Raw genomic sequence first — 24,325 nt, 5'->3', positions numbered from 1 at the left:
TGGATGCACGATGGAACCCTGGGGGTTTGGTGGAAGTGGCTCCAGCTGTCTCCACCATGGTGCTGAGTCCTGATTTTGGTGCTATATCCTTGGAGCTGTGCCCAGGTGAGTGACCTGGTCACTCCACACTCTGGTCTGTCTTCACATCAACTCATGGGCTGCAGAAATCCCACAAATCCCAGGTCACTGCTCTGTGTGGAGCAACATGGAGGCCTGGGCCAGTCCAAACCTAGGATGGAAAACTGCAGCTGGCAGAGAGGAAATGAACCAACTGCTCCAGGCAACCTGCTGGTGTTGTCTTCCAAATGTTCCAAATGCATGAGGAGACCCAGCCAGACCCTCTGCTCCTTCTGCAGCATCTCCCATGAAGCTGTTTTCAGATGAGGAATGATCCTGAGCTAGACCAGGATCTGCTCAGCTTTTGGGGGTGCTCGTCACCAACATTTGGGCTTGAACTGCTCACAAAAGGGCTGGAGCAAGGGGATAACTCTATCCCACTGCACAGGGACAGATTGTCCAGTGCTTTTGCCTGCTCTGGAATAGAAAATTTCTGCTCATTTGCCTCCTGTGAACCTTTTCCATTTTGTTTCTTCAGGGAACTCTCTCCATCACTTTAGAGAGGTGGAGAGTCATGCTCCAGCCTAGGAGAGCTCAATGCCACAGGTGACAGCAGCTCTCAAGGGCAACATGGGAGCAGGAACCAAGCATGAATTTTGACAATGCAGGGAGTGACCCAAGGGCTGCCCAGAAGAACTGGCTGTGCCACTCTGGTGTTCTGGAAAAAGGAGCAAACAGGCAGGAACAGAGGCTACGTCCCTAAGAAATTAAACAATACCCAGGTGAGTGCCTGGCCTTGGGAACGTGGCTGTCCTGGTTGCTGGCACTGTCCCCTTGGCTTGTTATTTTTAATGGATCACGCTTGTCCCTCTTTCAAGGTGAAATAAAATAAAGCAGGATGGAGTTGCACCAACAGGGCTTGAGTGTGGGGCAGCAGCCCTGCCCCAGCCCTGCTGGGATCTCACCTTCCAGCAGCCCAATTTCTGAGCACTGTCCATGGGTGCCAGGTTTTGGGCTAGGTGAAAAACATTCCCGCCAGCTCCAAAATGATGTAACACACACCTCCCAAACTAGCCCAAGAAAGATTTCCCCAGAAAAAAACATCTTTTAACTTCCAACAACATTGAAACACAATACTTGGACATTACAGAATATTTGCCTTGGGGCTGTTGTTATTTGTCTGTTTTTTTTCCAAGCTGAAACTTTGGATATTTTTCCCCCTTTAATTAAATTTGGTTTGCTGCAAATCCCTTTCTGGTGCCTTCAGTGTTGCTGGAAAATGCAGGGCCCAGGCTGCAGCTCCGTGCCCATGGCTCCAAGGCTAAACAATACCACGGAGGGGGGGAGCAGAGGGTAAGCCCAGCTAATCAGGACTTGCCTAATAGGACCGAGTGCTTAATGAGGACCCAGGGACTGTGCTTCCCCAGCTGGATTTGGCTGGAGGAAAATGCTTTGTGCTCTCAGCACCAGGTTTGAGATGGCTCAGTTATCTCAAATGTGCTGGAGGAGTGTTTTCTCCCTCCTGTGAATCCATCCTCACTGGACACTAGATAGATCTGTGAGGGATCCATGGGGATCCAGGGATGCTGGAAGAGCTGAACAAGTGAAATGATCCATGTTTTGCTTAGAGGGAGATCTTTCAAGTCAAAACATTGTTCATAACCTTGATTTTCCTAAGCAAAGCTACCAAAGGGCCCTGCCAGCTCCCCTCATGTCCTTGGAGTTCCCTGAGGAGCTCTGGGGGGATTTTTCGGGATTGACTTCAATAAATAACAGCAAATGTTCCACTATTTTGTCCTGGAGACCTGTTCAGATTGTCTCTGTCCCCACTGCTACACCCCAGATAGAGCTGGGGTGTGGTTTTGGGAAGGAGATGGGATAGGGGAGACACCTCATGCCTCAGGCCTTTCCCTGGTTAATGAGGGAGGTTCGGGGTTCGGCACGGGGACTTTGGGATGCAGGGCAAGGTGTCAGGGGGTTGCAGGGTGTGCACAGGGGGTGGGTGCTGGGTACACAGTAGGTGGGTGCAGAGGTGGGTGCTGAGGTAGGAGGTTCTCTGCACACAAACAGTCAGTGGGTGCAGATGCAGGTGGGCATCCCCACATACACAATAGGTGGGTTCAGGGGTGGGTGAGTGTCCAGAAGTGCGGAGTTCCAGGGCACAGATGTGAGGTGGGTGCCAAAACCAGTGGGTGCCTCCACCTGCTGTGGAGTGTGAGGGTGTGCGTGGGGCAAGCGGGAGCCATGCCCAGGGTTGAGTTCTCTGTCTGGTGCTGGGCTGAGTCCCGGGTCCCGGTTTGGTGCTGGGTCCAGGGCTGTGCTGAGCTGGAGCAGGGGCTGGATCCAGGTCTGGGGCTGGGGTTTGGTCCAGGGAAGGGTCCCTGTCTTTGTCCATACCCGGTGCCAGGTCTCGGCTCTTGGTCTGGGTCCACATCCGAGCTTTCCATCGAGTGCTGGGTCCAGGTTCTGGCTCTTGGACCAGGTGCTGAGGCTGTGCTGGTGCCGGGTCCGTGTCCAGGGCTGGGGTGAGGTCCGGTGCTAGTACTGGCGCTGGGTCCAGGTCCATGTCCGTGCCCAGGTCCGGTCCGGCTCAGGGTGGGGATCGGGTGCTGGGTCCCGGTTTGGGTGCGGGACCGGCTCCGTGGCCGGGTCCCTGTGTGGGCGGGACCGGTGCCGGTCCCGATGCGGGTCGGTGCCGATGCTGGACCCGGTCCCGGTGCGGGTCGGAGCGGTGCCCATGACAGCGGGGCGGGGTCGGTGCCGGTCCCGGTGCGGGTCGGAGCGGTGCCCGTGCCAGTGTCAGGGCGGGGTCGGTGCTGGTCCCCGTCCCGGTGCGGGTCGGGGCGGTGCCGGTCCCCGTCCCGGTGCGGGTCGGAGCGGTGCCGGGGTGGTGCCGGTGCCGGTCTCGGTGGGGGTCGGGGCGGTGCCGGTCCCCGTCCCGGTGCGGGTCGGAGCGGTGCCGGTGCCGGTCTCGGTGCGGGTCGGGGCGGTGCCGGTCCCCGTCCCGGTGCGGGTCGGAGCGGTGCCGGGGCGGTGCCGGTGCCGGTCTCGGTGCGGGTCGGGGCGGTGCCGGTCCCGGTGCGGGCCGGGGCGGGGTCGCTGCCGGGGCCGAGCGGAGCCGGGCGGGCGCGGGGAGGGCTCAGGCGGCGGCGCCTGCGCGGGGCCATCGCGGCGCTCCGCGAAGTTCCGCGGGGCCCGGGGAAGTTTGGGCTCGGCTCGGCCCCGGCCATGGCCTTCCGCCGGCGGGCCAAGAGCCACCCGCTCTTCAGCCAGGAGTTCCTCATCCACAACCACGCCGACATCGGCTTCTGCCTGGTGCTCAGCGTCCTCATCGCCCTCATGTTCGAGGTGAGACCCCCCCGCCATCGCCCCCCGCCGGGACCGGCTGTCCGTGTGTCCCCACCCCGGGTGCGAGGTGACCCCCCTTGCTCTGCACGGGATATCCCCCCTGGGGCTGTCCCAGCTCGGGGCTGTCCCCACCCGTCCCAGGTGCCCCCATCCTGCACGGGGAGGGGGCTGTGGGGTGCGGGACCCCTCGGGCTTGGGGTCAGGGTGCCGCCCCATTCATTGCCCGTGTCTCACCCACCACCGGAGAGGTTCCCCACATTCCCACGGCGACCCAGCCTGGTGCTGCCTTTAGGGGTGGCACATCCTTCTGCCCCCGCTCCAGCTCTGCCGGGGGTCCCTGGCTGGGGAGGGGGAGCACAGGGGGTGTCCGAGCCTGCCCCAAACCCACCGCAGCTGCCGGGCTGTCCCGAGCACTGAGGGGCACGTCAGCCCCACGCAGCGAGAAACCAAGCCTTGTCTGATATTCCCAGCTCTTGGAAATGGGAAGATTTTTTTTTTTTTTTGCCTTTTTTTTCGCCTTTTTTTCTTTAAGAACAGCCCTCTTCCAGGTGTTTTCTCCGCAGCCCGCTGACCCCGCGCCGTGGGACGAGCACCGGGGGGCTCCAGGGCCTGGGGCAGAGCCGGCGGCTCCCCGGCCTTTCCGGGGCCATCCCGCTGTGCTGCGGGCCCTGGGAAGGCATCCACGGGATACCTTCACCCTGCCGGGGGGGCCGCAGACCCCCACAGGCCGCTGTCCCACCACGGCCATGCCGGGAACGCCGCTCTCTCCCCTCTGCTCCGGCTCCCTTCCCCTCTCCGCCTGCTTTCCCCCCTTTTCCTGCGGCTTGGCGTGGCTCCGGGCATCCCACGCCGAGGCACCGGGCCGTGGTCAGCGGCACCGCCGGCCGGGACCCCCCCGCCTCCGCCGCTGAACCCTCCCCTTCGGCAGTGCCACGTTTCAAAGCGAATCCGGATGGGAAAGGGGTGGCCGGGGGGCCTGGCGAGGGAGGAAAGGCTCCTTCTGTAGCAAATCGCAGGAGGAGGAAATCCATTTCCTTAATTCCTCCCCGCTGGAACCCCCTGGTTTTCTATCCCCCTCTTTTTTTTTTTTTTTTACTGCGAACTCATTGAATGAACGAGTCTCTTACAGCGCTCGAACCCCTTTCAGTGTCCTTGTGCATGTATATGTATTTATTTAAGGGTTTCAAAACCGACCCAGGAGGGCCAGCTGTATTCCAAAACCGCATGCAAATGCTGCAAAGTTGGGCTGCAAGTTTCGTACTTGCGCTTTAAAAAGAAAATGCCACTGAGGATGCATCTCTGTCTCAGCGTTTCTCCCTGCAGATGCTTTTGTTGCATATTGGGAGCCCCATCCTGGAGAGGTCGTACCTGGGCTTGCTGCTGTGGTGCTTTTGGTTGATACGGTGCTGCGAAGGCAGTTTTGAAAAATGATGAACCCCCCCTCCCCACTGGAGGTGGCAGCAGGGAGGGGTTTGTGGTGTTTCTGCTTCTTTTTAAATGTCTTCTAATTAAGTCTCCTTCAGATGCTGAAGGCAGCAGTTTGCTCCTCTCCTAGCAGACCTCAGGGATACAATGCTTGCCATGCCAGGGTGGCTTCCAGTGCTCCCTGTGCCCAACAGCATCATCCCTGCATCCCTTCCCCTTGGCATGGGGTTTGGGATGGCTCTTGGTCCTTGTGGGTATTTTACCTTATTTTTATTATTACATTTATTCCTTCTGCTTTCTTTTCCCCTGGAGGAGGAATCGGCCTCTGCTCTTGCCCAGCCCTTCAAACCATCTGTGTTTGTTTGTGCCACCTCTGTGGTGAGTTTTGGTGGCAGCTCTGATCCCTTGCTGCCTTGAGGAGATCCTGTCACTGTCCCTTCCCCTCCTTCTCCTCTCATCCCTGCTTCCCACCCTGCAGCTGGGCTTCCACCTTCCCCAGTGTCAGTGGCCACAGCCCAGCTCAGGCTCAGCGGAAAAGGCCGAATCCTGCTCACAATAGGCCGTTTCCTGCAGGGAAGGTTTTTTTGGGAAGACACAAATAAGATTTTTAACCTTTTCCCAGGCATCCCTCAGGAGCTGACTGCTCCCTTGGTCCAGCACCCTGCCCGGGGTGATGCTGAGGGGCTGCCACGGGTCTCCCACTGCCCAAGCACTGCATAAGCTACACCTTGAGCATCTTTTTTTGGGTGCACAACCTTTCCCCATCCACATGGACTCACCAAGCTGCTAATTCCTCTGTGGCAGGGAGCAGGTACTAGTCACAATGAAATTTGGTGGCACGAGGCTGCTCCTGGGTGTTGCAGGTGTGTTGGATTTGATTATTCCAGGGTTGAGTGTGTTTTTCAGCATCAAAAGTGTTGCTCAGGGAGGGAAGCCCCAGGCTTGGAGGGAGTTTCCCCAAAAAGAGCTGTCCTGAGCTGGGCACTATGAAGGGTTTTTCCTTCCCACCCAGCCCTAAGCCTTCAGGGTGTGAAAACACACCTGGTTGTGCAGCTGCCTGGTGCCAGAGAGGGATTTTGCCACATGAGCATGGCTGCTGGAGCCCAGAAATAACCCCTCCACCCCCCTTTTTTTGGGTGAAAAACTATTTCGAGTGACTGTGTATAGAAATGTGAAACAGGTGCTTCCCATCATCATGCAGAAATTACTTTGCATATCTTTTTCCACCCTGCTTTGCAGAAAAATGAAGGCTGGGTTTAACCTGTGTCCCACCAGGGGTGGCTCCTGTGAGAGGTGTCGGGTCAGGTTTGGGTGAAACTTTGTTGATTTTGGAGAAGTTTCTGTATTATATGGGGGCTGCTGTTGTAATCTCTTAAGGTGGGAAAACTGAGGCTCAGTCTTATGCCTGGGGTGACGAAATAAAGTTGTAAACCATTGTTTTAGAAGTGGTTCCATGCCCTTGCTGGGCTTTCCCCCTGTGCAGATGGTGGGATGTGAGTCACGGGCTCCCAAACTCAGGGTTGTGACACTGTCAGAAGAAGGCTGCTGACGAAGGAGCTGCTATTTCCAGGCTTCCTGCTAAATATACTTTCCCCTTCCCGGTCCCCTCCATAGTACTCTAAAAATTAAGGCCTTCCCATTGTTAATGAGGGAAAACAAAATGTGTTCCTGCCTCCCCTGGTCTTTGCCAGATGTGGGAACTGAGGCATGCAGCAGACGGGTTGAATAGCTGGGGAAGAGTGGAAAAAAGATAAAAAAAAAAATAATTGCAGCATTTAGGTTTACTTTTAAAAAGGGAATAAACAGGAGAGGGATGCTGAGGCAGTGGAAATCGTGTCGTGCTGGGGGATGAGTTTGTCTGTGGGAGCAGAGGGGCTGCACCGCCCTTGGGAAGGGCTTTTTGTCAAAGCCAGATGTTTACTTGGAAAGGCTTTGGTCCAAAGTTTGGGCTTTAGTTTACATATAGGGCCTGTGTCAATCCATACTGTGGATCAGCGAGTTTGTCTTTCAAAAAACTCTGGCTAGGGGGAGGAAAAGAAACCCAAAGCTGTGAGAAAAGCCTTTGGACAGCATTTTGTCCGTAATTAGTTTGTTTTTCAAGCCCTGGAAATATTTTCCCGGCTCCGACTGCAGAAAACTCCCCCAGCCTCCCCCGCCAGAGGTTTGGAGCTGCTTCCTTCCTCCAGAGTGGCTTTAACTCAAGCAGGACCATGGGGATGATGGCATGGGGTGAAGACAAATCCCACTGGGATGAGGCTTTGGAGAAGGTAAATGTGTTTCATAGAATCCTGGAGTTGTTTGAGTTGGGAGGGACCTTAAAACTCATTTCATTCCAACCCTCTGCCATGGGCAGGGACAACTTTCACTAGACCAGATTGCTCAGAGCCCTGTCCAGCCTGGCCTTGAACACTTCCAGGGGTGGGCAGTCCACAACCTCTCTGGGCAAGCTGTTCCAGGAGTTCACAGAGTGTCCTGGAGAAGGATGCTCAAAAATTATCCCTCATTCCTGAAAATTCGAGAGTTTCAGTGGATACTTTCTGGGAGAGGTGCTAAACTGCCTGGATGAGTGTGCTTAGACACCTTTTAAAAAGCCACTTGCACATCTGCACAAGTGGAGTTGGGATTTTGGCGTGGAGCATTTCATGGCAGGGGTAAAAACAGCATCCTGTAAATTGCTGGATGGGGCTCTGAGCACCCCTGGTCTGTGAAAGGTCTCCCTTCCCATGGCAGGGGGTTGAACATGATCTTTAAGGTCCCTTCCAACCCAAACCATTCTGGGACTCTAAAAAAGGTTGGAGAAAGCTTTGCTGCTCTGTATTAGGCAGCAATCTCCAGGCTAGGGGGGGTGTGGATTTTTCCAATCACCACATTAATCAGGGAGTAAATGCCAGGTGGTAGACAGTAAATGTGTGGTAGTGCTGGGATTGCTTGGCTTTACTTACTGCTCTGCCACCCAGGGCTGCAAGGTGGATGTGCTAATTTGATTTCTGGCCATGAGAAACAGCCTCATCCTTATTGATGATCCCTGATCCCTGGCTGATCCAGGCATCTCAGGAAACTCTGGTCTTGGTGGACATGTTGAGTTTTGCCTCTTCACAATCCATCTGCACTTTGGTCCTTGAGTTAGTGGCTTTAACCAGCAGAAAGCCGCTCACTGCTGAGGGTGTGGTTCCTTCTTCATGGCTGTTGAGAGCTCCCAGGACAACTGCCTCCCAAATTTACCTGGCTGAGGCACACAGAATCATAAAATCATTAATGTGGGGAAAGCCCTCTAAGGTCATCGAGTCCAACCATTCCCCCAGCACTGCCAAGGCCACCATTGAGCCATGTCCCCAAGTGCCACATCCCTCATGTAAGGCAGGATGAGGAACATCTCCCTCTGCATAGAGGTGCCCTTAATGCAGGTCAGGGAGTGGATGAGAAATAAATATACAGCATTTGCTACATGACCCTTGCTGTGTGTGTCCCATGGAGACAAATCCCTCTCCCATCCTCTAAAATGTTGTGCCAAGAAGGATTAGGTTGGATATGAGGAAAAATTTCTTTGCTGAAAAGGCGGTCAGGGATTGGAACAGACTGGAAGTCATGGAGTCACCATCCCTGGAATTGTTCAAAACTTGTGTAGATGTGGCACCTGTGGACATGGTTTTGTGGTGGGCTTGGCACTGCTGGGGGAACAGTTGGATTCCATTGTCTTAGAGGGCTTTTCCGGCCTAAATTATTCTCTGATACCATTAATTCTGCCCCTGCCAGTAGCAGTTTAGTGGCAGCTCTGGCTCTACTTGCTGCACTTCAGGGCAGAAGCGTTCCCAGCACTTCCTTTCCCATAGCAGCATCTTGTTTCAGAGCAAGCAGCCAGCAAGTCTTGTGCCTCTGAATAATCCTCACATTCCTCTTCCCACTCCAAACTTCTGCTTTCCCTGGCTGCCTGTGAAATGCTCAAGGCAAGCTCTGAAGAGTTTTGCCATCTCTGGTGCTCATCCCTGTTTCCCAAGCCAAGGAAAGCTGGTTTTTGCCTTGCAGTTGCCTGCCTCTAGGAGGTTACGTTTGTCTTTTGGTTGTTAAAATATTTCACTGAGACTTCAGGAAACAACCTGCTACCCCTCTGTAAGGAAAGGTGGAGGGGTGCTGGCATGGCCCCAAAGCTGCTGGTGGTTCTCCAGCCCACAGGAAGTTGTGGCAGGTGTGGAGATGGGACAAAGCATTGCTTGATGATGGAATGGATGGAGGAACCATCCTACCAGGTGCTCCGGCAAAGAAGGAGAATCCTTGGGACCTGTGCTGGGGCTGAGCTCTGTCTGGGCATTGCTTCCCACCCTGGAGATACTCTGGGGTCTTTTTCCTGGGCTCACAAATCTGGCCTGTGTTCTTCCGACAGGTGAGGAGGCTTCACCTGGAGATGCAGTCTTGTTCCCAGCTGTTCACAGCAATGGATGTCAGCCAGGTTCCCGGGGAGCCGTAATTCCATCTGTGCCTGCTGCCGTTAGCACATCCATGGCACAGCCACCCATCCCTGCAGCACCAAAGCCACCTCAGGCTCCATGCCTTTGTCTTGTGCCCTGTGCCAGCCTGTGGCAAGGTTTGGATGTAAACTCCAGGTCCTGGATGTGCTGTGCAGCTCTGAGATGAGGCAACTTGGCTTTCCCAGCCAGCAAGGTCTGCAGGAGCCAAAAGTGTCTCCCTCAGCCAGCTTGAGGCCAGGCGATGCACTTTTTCCATTCCCACCCCAAACTCTGCCCATGGTCTCTGTCTCCTGCATCTACTCCTCCACAAACAGAGCACAACATGTGGGATTTCCTTTCTTTTTTTTTAAGTGGAAAAAACAACAAAATCCCCAAACATCACAGAAACACTCCATGGAGTTTGCTGTCCCCGAGCTGGGGCTGCCTGCACCGGTTGCTCAATGCTGATGGTGGCAGGATGGGAGCACTTGGCAAAGTACCCCTGTCTCCCCCACAAGCTGTGGAGCAATTTCCAGCTGGGATTTTAATAGCCTGGAGCTCTGAAGCAGTGGGCAGCCATGTCTGTGTGAAATGCAGCTCATCTCTATCGGTGTTTGACGGCACAGGATTTTTTGGGAATGGTTGTGTTTGAGGGTGGGTGCTTGTGAAGCGTTGGAGGGTTGGCTGGGAGCCACTGGGAAGAGAAAATCTGCTGACCTGCTGCCAGTGTGGGGTTGGATGGGATGAAGGCATGTTTGGTGTCAGATGTCTGTGCACTGAATTTTGCTGTGGCCCCAGCTTGGGGGTGCTTTGGTCTCAGAGGTGCAGTTTTGGGGTGTCCTGTGAGGTGGATGCTCTGCCCCATCCCCACAGAGCCTCCTGCTTTGCTGCTGGGGAAGATAATTTCTTTGAATTACAGGCAATTTAGTCAATGGCCACCTCTGGTGGTCAGTGACAGGACCTGAGGGAAGGGCTGGAGCTGTGTCAGGGAAGGTTTAGGTAGAATATTGGGAAAAGGTTCTTTCCCCAGAGGGTGGTTGGGCACTGAACAGGCTCCCCAGGGAATGATCACAGCCCCAAGGCTGCCAGAGCTCAAGAAGGGTTTTGACAATGCTCTCAGGCACAGGATGGGATTTTTGGGGTGTCCTGTGCAGGGACAGGAGTGGGATTTCAATGATCTTTTTGGTCCCTTCCAACTCAGGATATTCCATGATTTGATTCAATGATTCAATAAATGAAGAGTGAGCAGCACAGTCCTGGATTTTGGATGTCCTGATGCCTCATCTCAGGCATTTTTTCCCTTTCTGGACGTTTGTCTGAGATCTTGTGGGTGACCAGTGCAAGGTTCAGTGTTTCTGCAAGTGAAGCTGATGCTGGCACATCTCCCTGGGTGATTTGCCTTTCCCATTGTAATAGGAAAAAACTAGTCCAAAGAAATGGATTTAACAACTGATTTGCTTCTTCTCGCCTCTGTGTCTTTGACAGGTCACAGCCAAGACTGCCTTCCTCTTCATCTTACCTCAGTATAATGTTAGTGTGCCTACAGCAGGTGAGAGAAGCCTCTGCTCCACAAACCCTAAGGGATGATTGAGTCTGGTCTGCCCCAAATCCTCACTTCAGCTGGCTTGGGCTCACCCTCTACTGATCAGCTGCTCGGGGTCTTGTCTGGCAGTAAATGCAGTTTGGCAGAGATGTTAAAGATATTTTGGGAAGAAGCAAAGTTTGAGTGGCTCAGAGCACTCTGGTCATGTCTGCCAGCCTTTATGCTGCCAGGGTTGGGAGTTTGGAGACTTCCTCTCTCTTTCTGCCATGGCCAAGCCACTCTTGGATCCCTGCAGGGTGGGGATGTTGCTCCAAGCCTGGTCAGGCAGGATCCAACTGTGTGATTGCCTGCTTGGAGCATCTTCTTGTCGCCCCTGAGGTGCAGGAGGGATTTACATCTTTGCCAAGCACCCTGGGCTGTGCATGTCATCCCTGTCCTGCTGTTTTTTGGGGATTGCACCTGGAGAGGAGGGTGTGGAGGTGCACGTGGTGCACAGCATCCCTGCTCCAGGCAGATTCACAGGGAATAAATTCCAGGAGGCTCTGAGCTGGTGCAGCTCGGAACCAAACGGACCAGAGGAAGCGTCCCAGCTCCCAGCCAGGAGGCTCAGCCCCTGTTCCTGTTTTGGCTGCTGGTTGCTGCCTTCCTGGCTCAGAGCCCCTCTGGGTCTGGCAGGGATCTGGGCACTGGCGTGGAGACAGCAGGAGGTGGTTTGGGTAAAGGCCTGGGCTCGGGATGAGCCAAATGCCCGAGGCACAAAGCCTGGCCTGGTGGCAGAAAACTGCAGTTAATTGGGAGTGTTTGAGTAATCATCCAAAGAAAGAGCAGAGTGTTGGGATTAGTGGAGCTACAATGAGGCAGACATGCGGAAGATAAAAAGCTCTGCCCTTAAAGGCTTTGGTTATGGCTGAAGGAATCATCCAGCTTCCACATTAAATTGTGGGCCCTTCTCCCCTGTGGCGCAGTCCAGAAAACTTCCGCTGCTGGTTTTTAAGGGATTTGTTTGTTCCTGATACAAGAAGTCCCAGGGGGCACAGGAACACCTCCCCAGGACCAGGGATTGGGGTATCAATACAGGGCATGAGCTAGTGGGGACAGAGATCTTGGTGTAGCAGCTTCTTCTAAATCTAAATTTTTCCAAGGCTTTCCCACATCCCCCACAGCTCCTGCGGTGCCCTGGAGAGAGGAGGCAGAACACAAGTAGATGATATTATTTTCTTTGGCCTTGGAATTCTGTCATTTACCTTGCTCTGGGATACAGGCACCATTTTTACCTCTGGGTCTGCACAGCACCGGGGGCTCCTAAGGACAGGGTGTTTTCTTATCCTTGTGCCAGGTGTGCTCATAAATCCCATTCAAATGTTAGAAACCTGGAATGAAACTTCGTTTAGAGTAAGCAGGGCTGATGACAGAGCAGTCTCTTCCCAGCATTGGTATCAGGAGGGGACAGACTGGATCAGGGTGAGGAAAAGCAGCAGCCAGGAGTGGGCTGAGCTTCGTGTGACAATACTTCTTGCAGCCTTCCCAACTCTGCCTCTTCCCATAAGCTTCAGGGCTGCAAATAGTCACCTAAATGCAGATGTCTGGGGTATTTTGGGTGCTGTTGGGTCTCTGTTGCTCCAGAAGAGCACAGCCTCCCATGTATCCCATTTCTCATCCACCAGCCTTGTACTGCTGCCTCAGATCTCTGAATAACAGAAGGCATCTGCATTTAGGCAGCTGAATCCTGCTCCACCAATTTTCAGGGAGGAGTGGGAGATCATAAGGAAGTGTTAAACTGAGGGCTTGGAAATCCTATCCCAAACCCTGATATTCCTAGTGGGGCATCCCTAATCTTGTCACCTGCATCAGCCTTCCATGTCTTCATCCCTCCAGATGATAAATTCCCATCTCCACAGGCAAGGTGTCCCCAGTGTCCCCTCCCTTGAGGTGTGTACTTATTAGAGGGGAAACCAGCCACCTCTGCCATGAGCTAACCTGGAGGGAGCCCTTTTTCCCTACCACTGACATAGTCATGACCTCTCTCTGGTGTCCCCATCCAAGCCCTTACCTGGAAATCCTTTGGGCCGTGGGGGTCTGACCCACGCTTTGGTCTCTTTGCAGATGGGGAGCTGGTCCAGTATCACTATGGGCTGAAGGATCTGGTCACCATCCTCTTCTACATCTTCATCGCCATCGTCCTGCACGCGGTGGTGCAGGAATATGTCCTGGACGTGAGCGCCATTCCCTGTCCTGTGTCCTCGAAATACCTCAAATCCCACGGGGGGCTGTGGTTAAATGCTGTTCTGGGGGTGGTCTGGGGGACTGAGGGGATGACGAGTGAGCCTTCATCTCTGGGGGCTCCTCTGGATGAGGAGGAGGAGAGAGTTGATGGTGGTTCACATTTTCTTCTTGTTCGTCTCTCCCTCTGCTCCTTCCCAGAAAATCAACAGGCGTCTGCATCTCTCCAAGGTCAAACACAGCAAGTTCAATGAGTCAGGGCAGCTGGTTGCCTTCCACCTCACCTCTGTCATCTGGTGCTTGTACGTCGTGGTGACGGTAAGGCACGGGGCTGGCATTTGGGTTTCCGGGGGGAACTGTGGGCTCTGGAGCACAAAATCTCACTGGCAGCAGAGTCCCCAGCCACCCTCTGGGCCAAAACAGGCACATTTCAGTCAGTTTGGTTTTCAGCTGCAGTGGATCTTTCCAGCCACTGCGTGAGGGCAGTTCTGGGAGATCCTTCTCCTGTATTGTACAAGGCACAGGTGAATGGGCTGTGGAATGTTTTTGGAGCTGGGCCTCAAAAATCCTGCCTGGCCCCATCGTCTCCATCCTCTGCTCCAGGACCTGATGCCTTTCTCAGCTTATTTTCTTTATTATGGATGTTCAGTGCCTTGAGGTTTTTGGCTGCCTTTTGCAGGGTTGTGGGGCTAATGGGCAGAATTTTGGGGTCTTTCTTTGTGGTTCCTTCCTTGGCACGCTGATGGTGAGGGAATCTTTGAAAACAGGGAAACCACGTGTTCCTTGGGGATGTGTCAACCCAAAGAATTCAGAGGGAAAGCTGTCATTTTGGGAAGCAAGGGGGAGGGAAGAACAGGAGGTATGGGAAGGATCTGACTGTTCTGGCAGTGTGAAGTGATGATGCTTTGCTACCAGCAGCCATTGGGGTCCAGCTGTGGTCTCCAGTGGCTCTGGGAATGGATCCTTGGGGACAGATCCCCTCCCCACTGCTCAGGGCTTCCTGCCACTCCACCTCAGAGAACTACTTTTCCCTTCAAGGCCAGCATTTCTAGAGATCTGCTCCACTGCTTCTGCCTCATAGGGCTCTGAGGAAGGAAACTTTGACAAAACAGTTGAAGCTGCTGGTTTTGGGCTCCCCTTGCCTGGTGCCAGACCCATCCCTCAGCAGCTGTGGGGCTGGAGCCTCCTGTACAGCCCACACTGCTGTGATGTGCTCCCCAAACACCCAGCATGTGCAGAGCAAGTCACCCTTGTGCTTCCCTGGCCTTCCTCAGCTGAAAAAAGGGCAGGACAAATTTCCCATGCCAGCATCTCCTTGCAAAGCCCAGGGCAGCATCTATGTGGCAGGAGAGAGAAGGGGGTCCCATCCTGTAAGTTAAGAGGTGAAAAAAGAAATTTTGCAATTCATATCCAGTTATTTTTGTTGGTGTTTTCTGTTCCTCTTTCTCTTCAGAAGCACTTCTTGTTACTTAAGTGCTGCTGGGGTTGGAAATGCCAGTGGGAAAAAAGCCTGTGGATCATGCACACAGCTGCCTGAGCCATGCTGCAGGAATCTCACCCCTACACCTCCAGAGCATTCCAAACCCCAAAATATCCTCTTCTGAACTGAAGGCTGAGCCTTCAGCCCCCAAACAAGGGGCCTGGTGAAATTTTAGAGGTGTGCTAGAGACCCACAGATGCGGATCTCAGCCTTGGCCCTCACAGGGAACGTGTTTTTTCCTGCAGGCTGTGATGAGACTCGGGTGTCATCCCCAGTTCCTCATTTCACTGTACCATCAGCCCAGCCTCTCATAACCTGTTTTGTTTTGCTGAAGTCTTGCCTCTCTTCTCTTTTTCAGGAAGGATACATTTCAAACCCCCGGAGTCTGTGGGAAAACTACCCGCATGTTTATCTGCCGTAAGCACTTGTTGAGGGCATTTTGTTCTGGGGCTGGCCACTTCCTTCCTCCCCATGGTTTTGCCTGCTGGGAGTGGGGTGCTGGCAGCACAGCACCCTCTGCATGCAGCCTGAAGCAAGGATGCTGCATTGAAACCATGGGGAATGGGAATATCTCATTTGTGAGCCTGGGGAGGGTGTTCCAGAGGGTTTCATGAGGAAACCTCTGTGGGCTTGGTTACTTATCCTGCCTGTTTCCTGCATCACCTTGGGAAAGTCTCTTTGCTGTTAATTTTTCACAGCAGAAATTTACGGGGGGATGACCCTTCCTTCTTGGTTTTTTACAAAAGTGAGGTTTGCTGAGAGCACAGAGGCCACAGCACAAACATCTGAATAAACTCAATGTCAGGCTCTCTCGGCTTAACAAATTATTTCAGCCCTGAAATGATTTCTCCTAAATCCCATGGCTCCAAAACAGTGGAGGGATTGCCCAGTGCTGCCCTGGCACGTGGGTTCTTGGGGTCCTGCCATGGCCTGGGCTGGCTCACGTGGCTCCTCCCTGCATTTCAGGTACCAGGTGAAGTTTTTCTACCTGTGCCAGCTGGCGTACTGGCTGCACGCTCTGCCCGAGCTCTACTTCCAAAAAGTCCGCAAGGTGAGAGCCAGGTGGAGGTTTTTGGGAGAGGAGGCTCTAGGAAAGGGTGGGTAGAGAGGGCTGAGAGGTTGATTTGGCTTTTCTGCCCCTGCCAGGAGGAGATCCCCCGGCAGCTGCGCTGCATTTCGCTCTACCTGCTGCACATCGCCGGCGCCTACCTGCTCAAGTGAGTCACTCACCTGCCGCAGCATCCCCCACAACACCAGGGATAGGGCTGGGCAGCTTCTTTTGCCCTGGGAGTCACCTGGGAATCCTCAGTGGGGAGAGGGGCTTCGAAGGAATAAATGAGATTGTTTCAGTGGAGAGTGACTTTTTACCTAGCCAGGTATATAGGGCAGGGGGGATGATTTTAAACTAAAAGGGGAGAGATTTGGATATTGGGAAGTTCTTGACTGTGAGGGTGGTAAGGCACTTGGCACAGGTTGTCCAGAGGGCTTCCCGTCCCTGGAAGTGTTGGAGGCCAGGTTGGATGGGCATTGGAGCAGCCTGGGACAGTGGAAGATGTCCAGGACAGGGGGTTGGAATGAGATGATCTTTAAGGTCCCTTCCCATCCAAACCATTCTCTGATAAAAAGCAAAACAGCTTTGCCAGCCATAGGGTTTTGTGTTGGATACATCCCAGCTCTGCTAGTGTTTTGGACTGTGTTGATGGTTTGTAGACAGGGATTTCCCCTATTGCAGTCCTGCCCCCACTGCTGCACAGAGGTCTGGCTTTGGGCTGGCGCTGCAGCTCATGGACAGGAGGCCCGAGGCTGTAGCTGGTGATGAAGGTTGAAGAATAAAGGCTGACCAGCCCAGTGATGCTTTTTTCTTCCTCTTCCCTGCCAGCTTAACCCGCTTGGGGCTGATCCTCTTGCTGTTGCAGTACTTGGCTGAGTTCTTCTTCCACATGGCACGGCTGGTTTACTTCACGGACGAGAACAACGAAAAGCTGTAAGCAGGAAACCTGCCTGGGGCTCCCATCCTCCTTTGGAGCCCAGGATCTTGCTCTCACCTCCTGGGTCAGCACTGGGGCTGCTCCTGCCCACACCTCTGCTTGCCCTCCTGCAGGTTTAACGTCTGGGCCGTCGTGTTCGTGGTCACCAAGCTCTTCACCCTCACCTTGTACATCCTGGTCATCGGCTTCGGGCTGCCGCGCGTGGAGAGCCAGGCCCTGGACCCCGAGAGAGGGAATTTCTTCAGCTTCCTCTTCAACAATATTCTCTTCAGGTAGGAATGTCTCCTGTGTCTTCCTTGGCTGTGTTATCCCAGCGTGGGTTTTGCTGAGTTTGGAAATCGTGGAATCCCAGAATGGTTTGGGTTGGAAGGGACCTTAAAGATCATCTCGTTCCAACCCCTGCTGTGGTCATGGATACCATCACTAGACCAGGTTGCTCCAAGCTCCATCCAAATGGGATCCAGACAGTGGGGATCTGATCCTGATTCCATTTAGGGAAGGTCTTAGTGAGCTGAAGGGAGTGTGAAGGAAGCAAGGAGGGGTTTAAAGGCTATACAGAGCCAAAATGGAGGGGAAAAGTCAGGAAGTGTTAATCAAGTGAATTTATAAAGCACAAGCCTATTTTGGAGAAATGCTTGCAAGCTTTCCCTGTTGTACCTATAAGTGCATTTACATGGATATGGTCAAGAAAAAAGCATTTTCCCTTCTGCTTGGCCGTGTTTTGCTGCCTGTTGATGTGGGAAGCAGAGGGTGGGATGGGCTCCTCATGCCTTGCAGTCTTGTCAATTCTGGGAGCCTTTCTCACCCTTGCAGCAGCTGTGAGTTCAGTTCAGAATTCGCTAGGCATGGTCATTCCCAAGCTTTTTGAAGCCAAGGACTGCTGGCACACCTGAGGATCTGAGGGTCTTTCTTACCTCCCTTCCACCTTTTAGATCATCCTAGGGCATCGTCCCTTGACTGTGCCATGTTGTGTTTTGGGCAGTGCTGGTTGAGATGATCCTGTTCATCCATTCCTGCCCTAAAGCTGAAAGAATCAATGAATCAGAGCCTGAGGGCTTTATGGTGTGGAGGGAAAGGAATGTAGCTGCTCTGGACTCGGGTGGCAGAAAGCAGAGGTGGTGGCTGGAGGGATGGCATTTGCCACATGAGGGGACCTCGGCCACCAGCCCCGGTGTTGGGGGGGCAAGGCCGGGCTGGGGGTGGCCTCGCTGCTGTGTTCTCAGCCTGCCTCTTCTCCGCCCCTGGCAGAATGAGTGTGCTGCTGTTGGTGTGCCTCTTCCAGGCCTCGGTGATGTGGCGCTTCATCCACTTCCAGCTGCGGCGCTGGAGGGAGTACTGGAATGAGCAGAGCAGTCGGAAGCGAGCCGCCGCCACTGCCGCCGGCACTAAGCAGCAAACCAAGCTGCTCAAGAGGGACTCTGGTGAGTGCTGGGAGCGTGGCACTGTGGAGGTGTCAGTCCTGGGGTTCAGCATCCCCCAGCAGGCTGCTGCCCGTGCAGGGTGTCCCCAGCAGCGTCCTGATATCATGGGTGATACAGGTTAGCACGTGGTCAGAGTGTAATGAACCACGTGTAAATGTATCAGTCTCTGAGGGTCCAACCTTGGCAGAGAAGTGGCTAAAATTAATTTGAGCCAGACTGCTCTTCCGAGGTGTTCTTTAAAGTAAAAGGTTTAATAGAGAAAAATAACAAAATAACAAACGTTGCAGAAAACAAAAGGAAAGCTGTGCACAGGTGTCCAAGAAAACCTCTGACACCTTGCTAAAAACACTCCAAAAAGCCTCTCTTTTCTTTTGTGCTCCTTCCTAAATACTGCATGTTTTAGGAGGGACAACCTGGCCTGCTGCCAATGAAATTAACAACAGGCTTTGAGTTACACTCTCAGAGCCCAATCCATGCTTTTGTGCTGGTGCTGAGCCAATCACTGCCAGGAGAGTATCGAAGTTTCTGGGTTCTTTCCCTTAAGGGATGAGTCTTAAACTTTCCCCTATATGGAAAACACTTGCTGGGTGTAGGAAATGCATTCCTACACATAGGGGTTTCCCCATCCATGTCTGTGGGCCAATCCTGGGAGGATAAAGGGTTTGGCTCATGCAAGGGACAAAGTTTCTTTCTCCATAGAATCACAGAATGGTTTAGGTTGGAAAAGACCTCTGAGATCACGGAGTCCAGCCTTTGACCAATCACCATGGTGTCAAGCAGACCACAGCACTGAGAGCCACTTCCAGTCATTCCTTGGACACCTTCAGGGGTGGTGACTCCAAACCTCCCTGAGCAGCCCATTCCAATGTTTAATCACCCTTTCTGTAAGGAAATTCCTTGTTATGTCCAACCTGAACCTCCCTTGTGGCAGCCTGAGGCCTTTTCATCTTGTCCTGTCCCTTGTTCCTTGGGCGCGGGGCCCCACCTGGCTGCACCTCCCCTGTCAGGGAGGTGAGAACAAGATCCCTCCTGAGCCTCCTTTTCTCCAGGTTAAACACCCCCAGCTCCCTCAGATTACCCTCTAGACCCCTCATCCGCTCTATGTCCCTTTGTTGCCATCCCCAGGTTACCATGAAAACGGAGTGGTGAAAGCAGAGAATGGAACCTCACCTCGCACCAAGAAGCTTAAGTCTCCATAGAAGCCAAGGGCTGTCTCCTGGGGAGGAGGGTGAGATACCAGGACTGAGCAGCCTCCCCTCCTCCTGCTCCTCACGAGCGGCGTCTTGAAAGGCTCGGAATCATCTTCCCAAGGTGTCTCTCGCTCTCCTCCCTCCCTTTCTTGCTCTCATGAACCATTTGCAATAAAACCAAAAAGGCCCCTTTCCTGTTCTCCCATCCCCCTCATAGGAACCTTTTCCAGCCTTCTTGGTTTTGCCTTCCTCTGTTTGATCATAAACCAGCGTGCAATTTTTTTTATTATTATTCTTTTCTATTTTAGTGTTCTGTTATTTTGGTTAATGGTTACAAATGTATCATAGATGGTTCCAAACAATCCTTTTTTCTCCTACAGCATGTTCCTCCCCTCTCTTCATGGTGCTTCCCTGAGCCCCTGGGACAGGGCCACGACAGCTTGAAGGCACCAAATATGTGTTATGGGATCAGATTCCTGGGGGAATGTGCTGGGGCTGTGAGATCTGAGGCTCAGGGGTGCTCTCAGGTGAGATGGGGCACATCTGGCCAGCGCTCAGCAGGATGGTGATGCTGCAAAGAGAGACCAGGGTCTGATGGAGGAAGCTCAACCCTGTCTTGTCTCCTGGTGGACCTCTGGTTATCTGGGGTTTTCTGAACCCTGCTTTTGAGGATTTTCAAGAGCTGGGCAGCAGAGAAGGGAGAGAACTTCCCTCTTCATATGGAAGGTCCACCTCCCAGCCTTTGCTTGCCCAGCTGGGTTTCTTTTGGCTGCCCTGTGGTTGTTCTGGGTCTCCCAGCCCCAAGAGCTGGGCCCAGGGCACTGCAGGTCTCAGTGTTTTGTTGTGGGGCAGCAGCATCCTCAGTTCCACGTGAATCCTTGAGGCCTACCCGGCTCTGAGCACTGACTTGGCTCCTGTCAGCCCAGGCCCTTTGCCAGCTTGTCTGTGCCTGGTGGACCTGGTGTTCTTGTTGCTCATGACCACATCCAGGTGAAAAACTGGTTGCTGCAAAGGGTTTTTGCATCAGTGGGACTGTGCCCCTCGTGCTGTCACCTCAGCCTTCCTCGTCCCTACCGTACCAGTCCAGCCGTGCCATCGGCAGCCACCAGCTTCACTCTTTGTTTCCAAAGGATACAGTGCTTGTATCCACCCAAGGTGCTATCAAATCCAGGGTTTCTTCCAAAAATCTTAGCCCCTTCATCCCCTTCTGAGCTGTGAATGAGATGACAGGGAAGGAAGTGGAAGGAGGCCAGGGCTGTGAGGAGCAGCTTGCATTTTAGGAAAAGCCTGGGTTGCGAGACGTAGCTGTTGGCAGATGGAATTGTCTCAAATCTACCTCAGAGGCCATCTGTTGCTGCAGACCACTTTCCCCCCTTGCTTCTGCCCACTGCCACCTCCACGTGCTGGCAGGAGATTTTGTGGAAAGCCACATCCCACCAGCTTGATCCCTCGCTGACTCTGCTGGGGAGCAGCATCTGCTTGGAGTTTCGTGGGTCAGTGCCATCTTGCTGGGCTTCTTTTTGGGGTGCCACGCCAGGCTAGGTTTGGTAGGTGAGCAGTAGTGGCACCTCTGTCCCCACACTGTCCCCTGGGGTGGTTCCTGAGCTGGGCTTTGCTGTTGGTGCCTCTTGTGCAGCAAAGTCGGCCGTAGCTTTAGTTCTGCTTCGCCACGGCAGGAGCAGGGGACTCATGGTGTGTCCCCTTGGCTGGGTGAGGAGAGGGACACAGAGCTGGGGTTCTCTCCATGTGCAGTCCAGGACTGGTCCTTGGTGTACCCCTGACTTGTCCCTTGGCTGCTGAACTCTGGCTCTCTCCAAGTGCAATTCCAGCTTGAGGCTGGTGCTGTTGTCCTTCACGCCAGTCGTGTTTTGAGGAACGGGTGGCAGTTGATTTTCTTCCCCGCTTTGAGTTGAGTTGGGTTTTTTTCCTGTTTATCTGGGTGTTTTTTCTCCTTTCCCCCACCTCTCCTTGTTGAGGAGGCCCTGGAGGGAGAAAACATGCAGGGACATGAGGACAGTTGGTCAAATTCCACTTGTTCCTCAATCCCCACAACATTTGAGTGTCAAGCGAGGGATAATGGCAGGAGAGGGCTTTCCCCATTTTCAGGGGAGCTGGAGAAGGAGACTGGAGCACAGCCCTTGGTGGTACCTTTGCCATTGCTCCTCGTAGTCTGTGCTGGGAGGATAAAACACCTTCTGCTCAGAGGCAACGACAGGACCCGCAGTGCAGCGTGATCAGGGGAAAAAGAGCTTTATGCTCGGAGGACATGGAAAAGATCTGGTGTGAGAGGTTTTTCCTTTCTCCTGCCTCTTCCCATCCCCTGCCATCCACTGCCAGTGCCCTCCAGGAGCAACTGCTGGCTGGCACCTCCCCGGAGCCTTGGCCAGGCCTTTCCTTGCAGCAGCCGAGCTGCTGACTCTGTTGGCAGGTGACACGTAGAGCCCCCAAAAACGCGGCTGCTGCATGATTCCTCCTCCTGCCTGCTTGGCTTCAGGCAGCTTTTCCACTTGCACAATCCTTTCTCTTCCTACAGTAGCTGGTGATGCTTTGTATCCCAAGTGCCTTATGTTGTAGCCTCTCTGTGCACTGTACCAGTAGCTGAACACCCTCCTTTGTTACTACGTATGTACAACATATGCTACATTTACGTGTTTTTTGTTTTCTTTTTGATAGAGCTACCTGGAAAAGGGACATTTGTTTTTGAAGCATTTCCATGTGTTCTTTTTATGATTTTGGTTTTTTAAACCTATAGATGATGGGGCTTTTTTTTTTTTTGAGCCCTCCCCTATATTTAGAAATCCTCATCCTTCTGTTAGACCCAAACCTGGCAAGTTGTGGGTTTGTTTTTTGTTTTTTTTTTTGAGCTGAGCCTTTGTTGTGAGGTGATATCCACTGCAATCCCCTCTCGATCAGAGGGGCTGCCATGGGCTGCTCCAATCTCTGTGTTGTAGTGCAAGCACAATCCCTGGGCTGCAAGCCCGCAGTAACTGCTCCTGTGTCCATGTCATTTCTCAGCAGATCCAGCCTTCCTTTCAGCCCAAAGAGCTTTTTCTTGGAGCATTTTCATTGCAAGCCCTTAGTGGTCAGTCTGTCCTTGGCTGCTCTGCCTATGAAATGCCACGAGCTCACTTCCCTTTAGTGGATGCCCTTCTCATGCCCCATCTTGCCGAGCCCTGTGTCATCTGCAGGAAACATCATGGAATTGTTGAGTGATTGAGGTTGGAAAATGCCTCCAAACTCGTCAAAGTCCAACCTTTAATCCAACACCAAGATCCAACCCTGAGCAGGAGCTCTTGTCCACCACAGTGCAGAAGGTGATGGAAATTATCCAAAACTTCCAGTGGGACAAGATTCCTTACACCCTTCCTGTGGGCTTGAGGCTGCTTTAGTAGTCTGTATCCATTATCCAGCCTAAGGAGGTCAGGAATTCTAGCCTGTGGTTTTTGGGGTGAAGTACAGTGTTTTCCTGTCCTAGCCTAGAAGAGCTGTAAAATACCAGCACGAGTTCTCTCTTCTTGTCTTAGGTAGTTGGAGAATGGGCTTGGGAAGAGAAAGGGGTGGAGGAAGAACAGATGTAGCATTTCACATACAGTTTTTGAGTGACTCTCACATTATGGGGCATTACAGTCGCGTTTTGTCTTCTTGTTGTTTAGGATTCTTTCTTTCTTACTCATGATGTTTGGGTTAGTAGTAGCCAAGTTCCAGTTCCCCTGTAGGTCCCCTTACCTTCAACTCAGTGTTTTAAAAGGTATTTTTGGTAGGCTTCCAGTTTGGAGGGAAGAGTGGCCACTCTGGGATGTCTCTTCCTTGCCTCCAAGTGACTCTGGGAGCTTGGAGCCACCCTGCCTTTGCTGCAGTGCCTGGGGATTTACAGCAGCCTCAGGCTCTTGCCTTTGGTAGATGGACCCCAGACTGTGTCAACAGTGGATGGAGATGATGGGATTTGATTTACAGCCTTCCAGGAAACTTCTTGGGGCATGAAAGGGTGGTTTAGTAGGTTTTTTTGCCCAGCAATGTTCCTCCTCCTTGGAGCCGTGTGGGGTTTCTCTGGGAAGAACGGCTGTTGGAGAAGCCAGGCAGAGGTGTGTAGTTTTTCCTTGAAAATGTTGAACTTGACTGATCCAACTTCAACAGAGGAACTCGAGGAAAACTTCTGTTCTTCCATATTTATGCTTTAGTGCAAATTTCCTGATTTTGGAGGGGGAGGGGGGAATTAACAGTCTCTGGTGTTCTTTGCCGTTTGTTTCATTCTTCCTGTCACTTCAGGTTTTGTACGGATTTTGTTTGTTGTTGTTTGTTGTTCAATGACTTTTGTGATAAACTCAGCAGAAGTATTTTTCTCAAATAAATAAATAAAAGGCATAGATTCTTCCAGTGCTGTTTCCACTGATGCTTTATTATTGCTGAGCTGTGCATGTGGCAAGGATACTTTCCACTATCCCAGGTTGCTCCAAGCCCTGTCCAACCTGGCCTTGGACGCTTTCAGGGATGGAACAGCCACACCTCTGGGCAACCTGTGCCAGAGCCTCACCACCCTCACAGGGAAGAATTTTTTTCCCCAATATTCAATCTAAATTTACTCTCTTTCAGTTTAAAGCCATTCCCCCTTATCCTGTCACCCCAAGCCCTTGCAGCTGGGATTCATCTTCCCACATTTCCCATGTCCACAGCACGGGCAGCTGCTCCAGAGTTCATTATTCATGGCTGCTTTCATCAGAGGGAGTGGAGGATAAGGGTATTTGTAGGAGATGATTTATCTGATGTGGTTTAGGCACATATTTTTGGTGAGCTATATTGTGTACTTTGTGCAGCTGGCCCCAGGCACACAACATCACTTGGCTGAGAGTTAGGTTACGATTCCATAGCCTGTGCAGAAAATAGTTTCTGACTTTCGACAGCTCAAGTAAATTCATCTGTAAGTTTTTGGTCTCTTGAAATCCAAGGTGGACCAGAGATCCTTGGTCAGGGGGAGCAGCAGCACAAAACGGGCCCAGAAGGGGAGAGCAGTGGCCTTTCCAAACAAGGGGAGACAGGAGGGAGCTGTCACATGGAGACTCTCATCTGTCTGAGGGAAGTGGGAATCCACGGTGCAAAAGCTGATTGAAAGCAGCATTTTGTTCCAAAGAGCTTTGTTCTCTGTGTGTGTGACAGCTGCCTCTCCTGTGTGCACCATGGCAACACCTGGCAGGTGTCACTTGGGGTGAGAAGGCT

The 24,325-nt window shown here is 52.9% G+C and overlaps 1 protein-coding gene across 1 annotated transcript; it reads left to right on the top strand.

The window, feature by feature from the left end:
- Positions 1–3,235: 3,235 nt before the first annotated feature.
- TRAM2 (translocation associated membrane protein 2) lies at positions 3,236–23,488 on the top strand. The gene is made up of 11 exons (XM_066180096.1): positions 3,236–3,405; positions 10,758–10,821; positions 12,919–13,028; positions 13,237–13,353; positions 14,874–14,932; positions 15,482–15,566; positions 15,662–15,732; positions 16,395–16,499; positions 16,617–16,775; positions 17,752–17,924; positions 19,050–23,488. The coding sequence occupies exons 1-11, from the start codon at positions 3,286–3,288 to the stop codon at positions 19,121–19,123; spliced, it is 1,137 nt and encodes a 378-aa protein (XP_066036193.1). The 5' UTR covers positions 3,236–3,285; the 3' UTR covers positions 19,124–23,488.
- The last annotated feature ends 837 nt before the right edge of the window (positions 23,489–24,325 follow it).

This window comes from Chamaea fasciata, unplaced genomic scaffold (assembly GCF_029207755.1).
Source record: "Chamaea fasciata isolate MVZ Bird 193981 ecotype frontalis unplaced genomic scaffold, bChaFas1.0.hap1 SCAF_3, whole genome shotgun sequence".
Taxonomy (NCBI): domain Eukaryota; kingdom Metazoa; phylum Chordata; class Aves; order Passeriformes; family Sylviidae; genus Chamaea; species Chamaea fasciata.
This window is presented reverse-complemented; position numbering and strand designations above follow the sequence as displayed.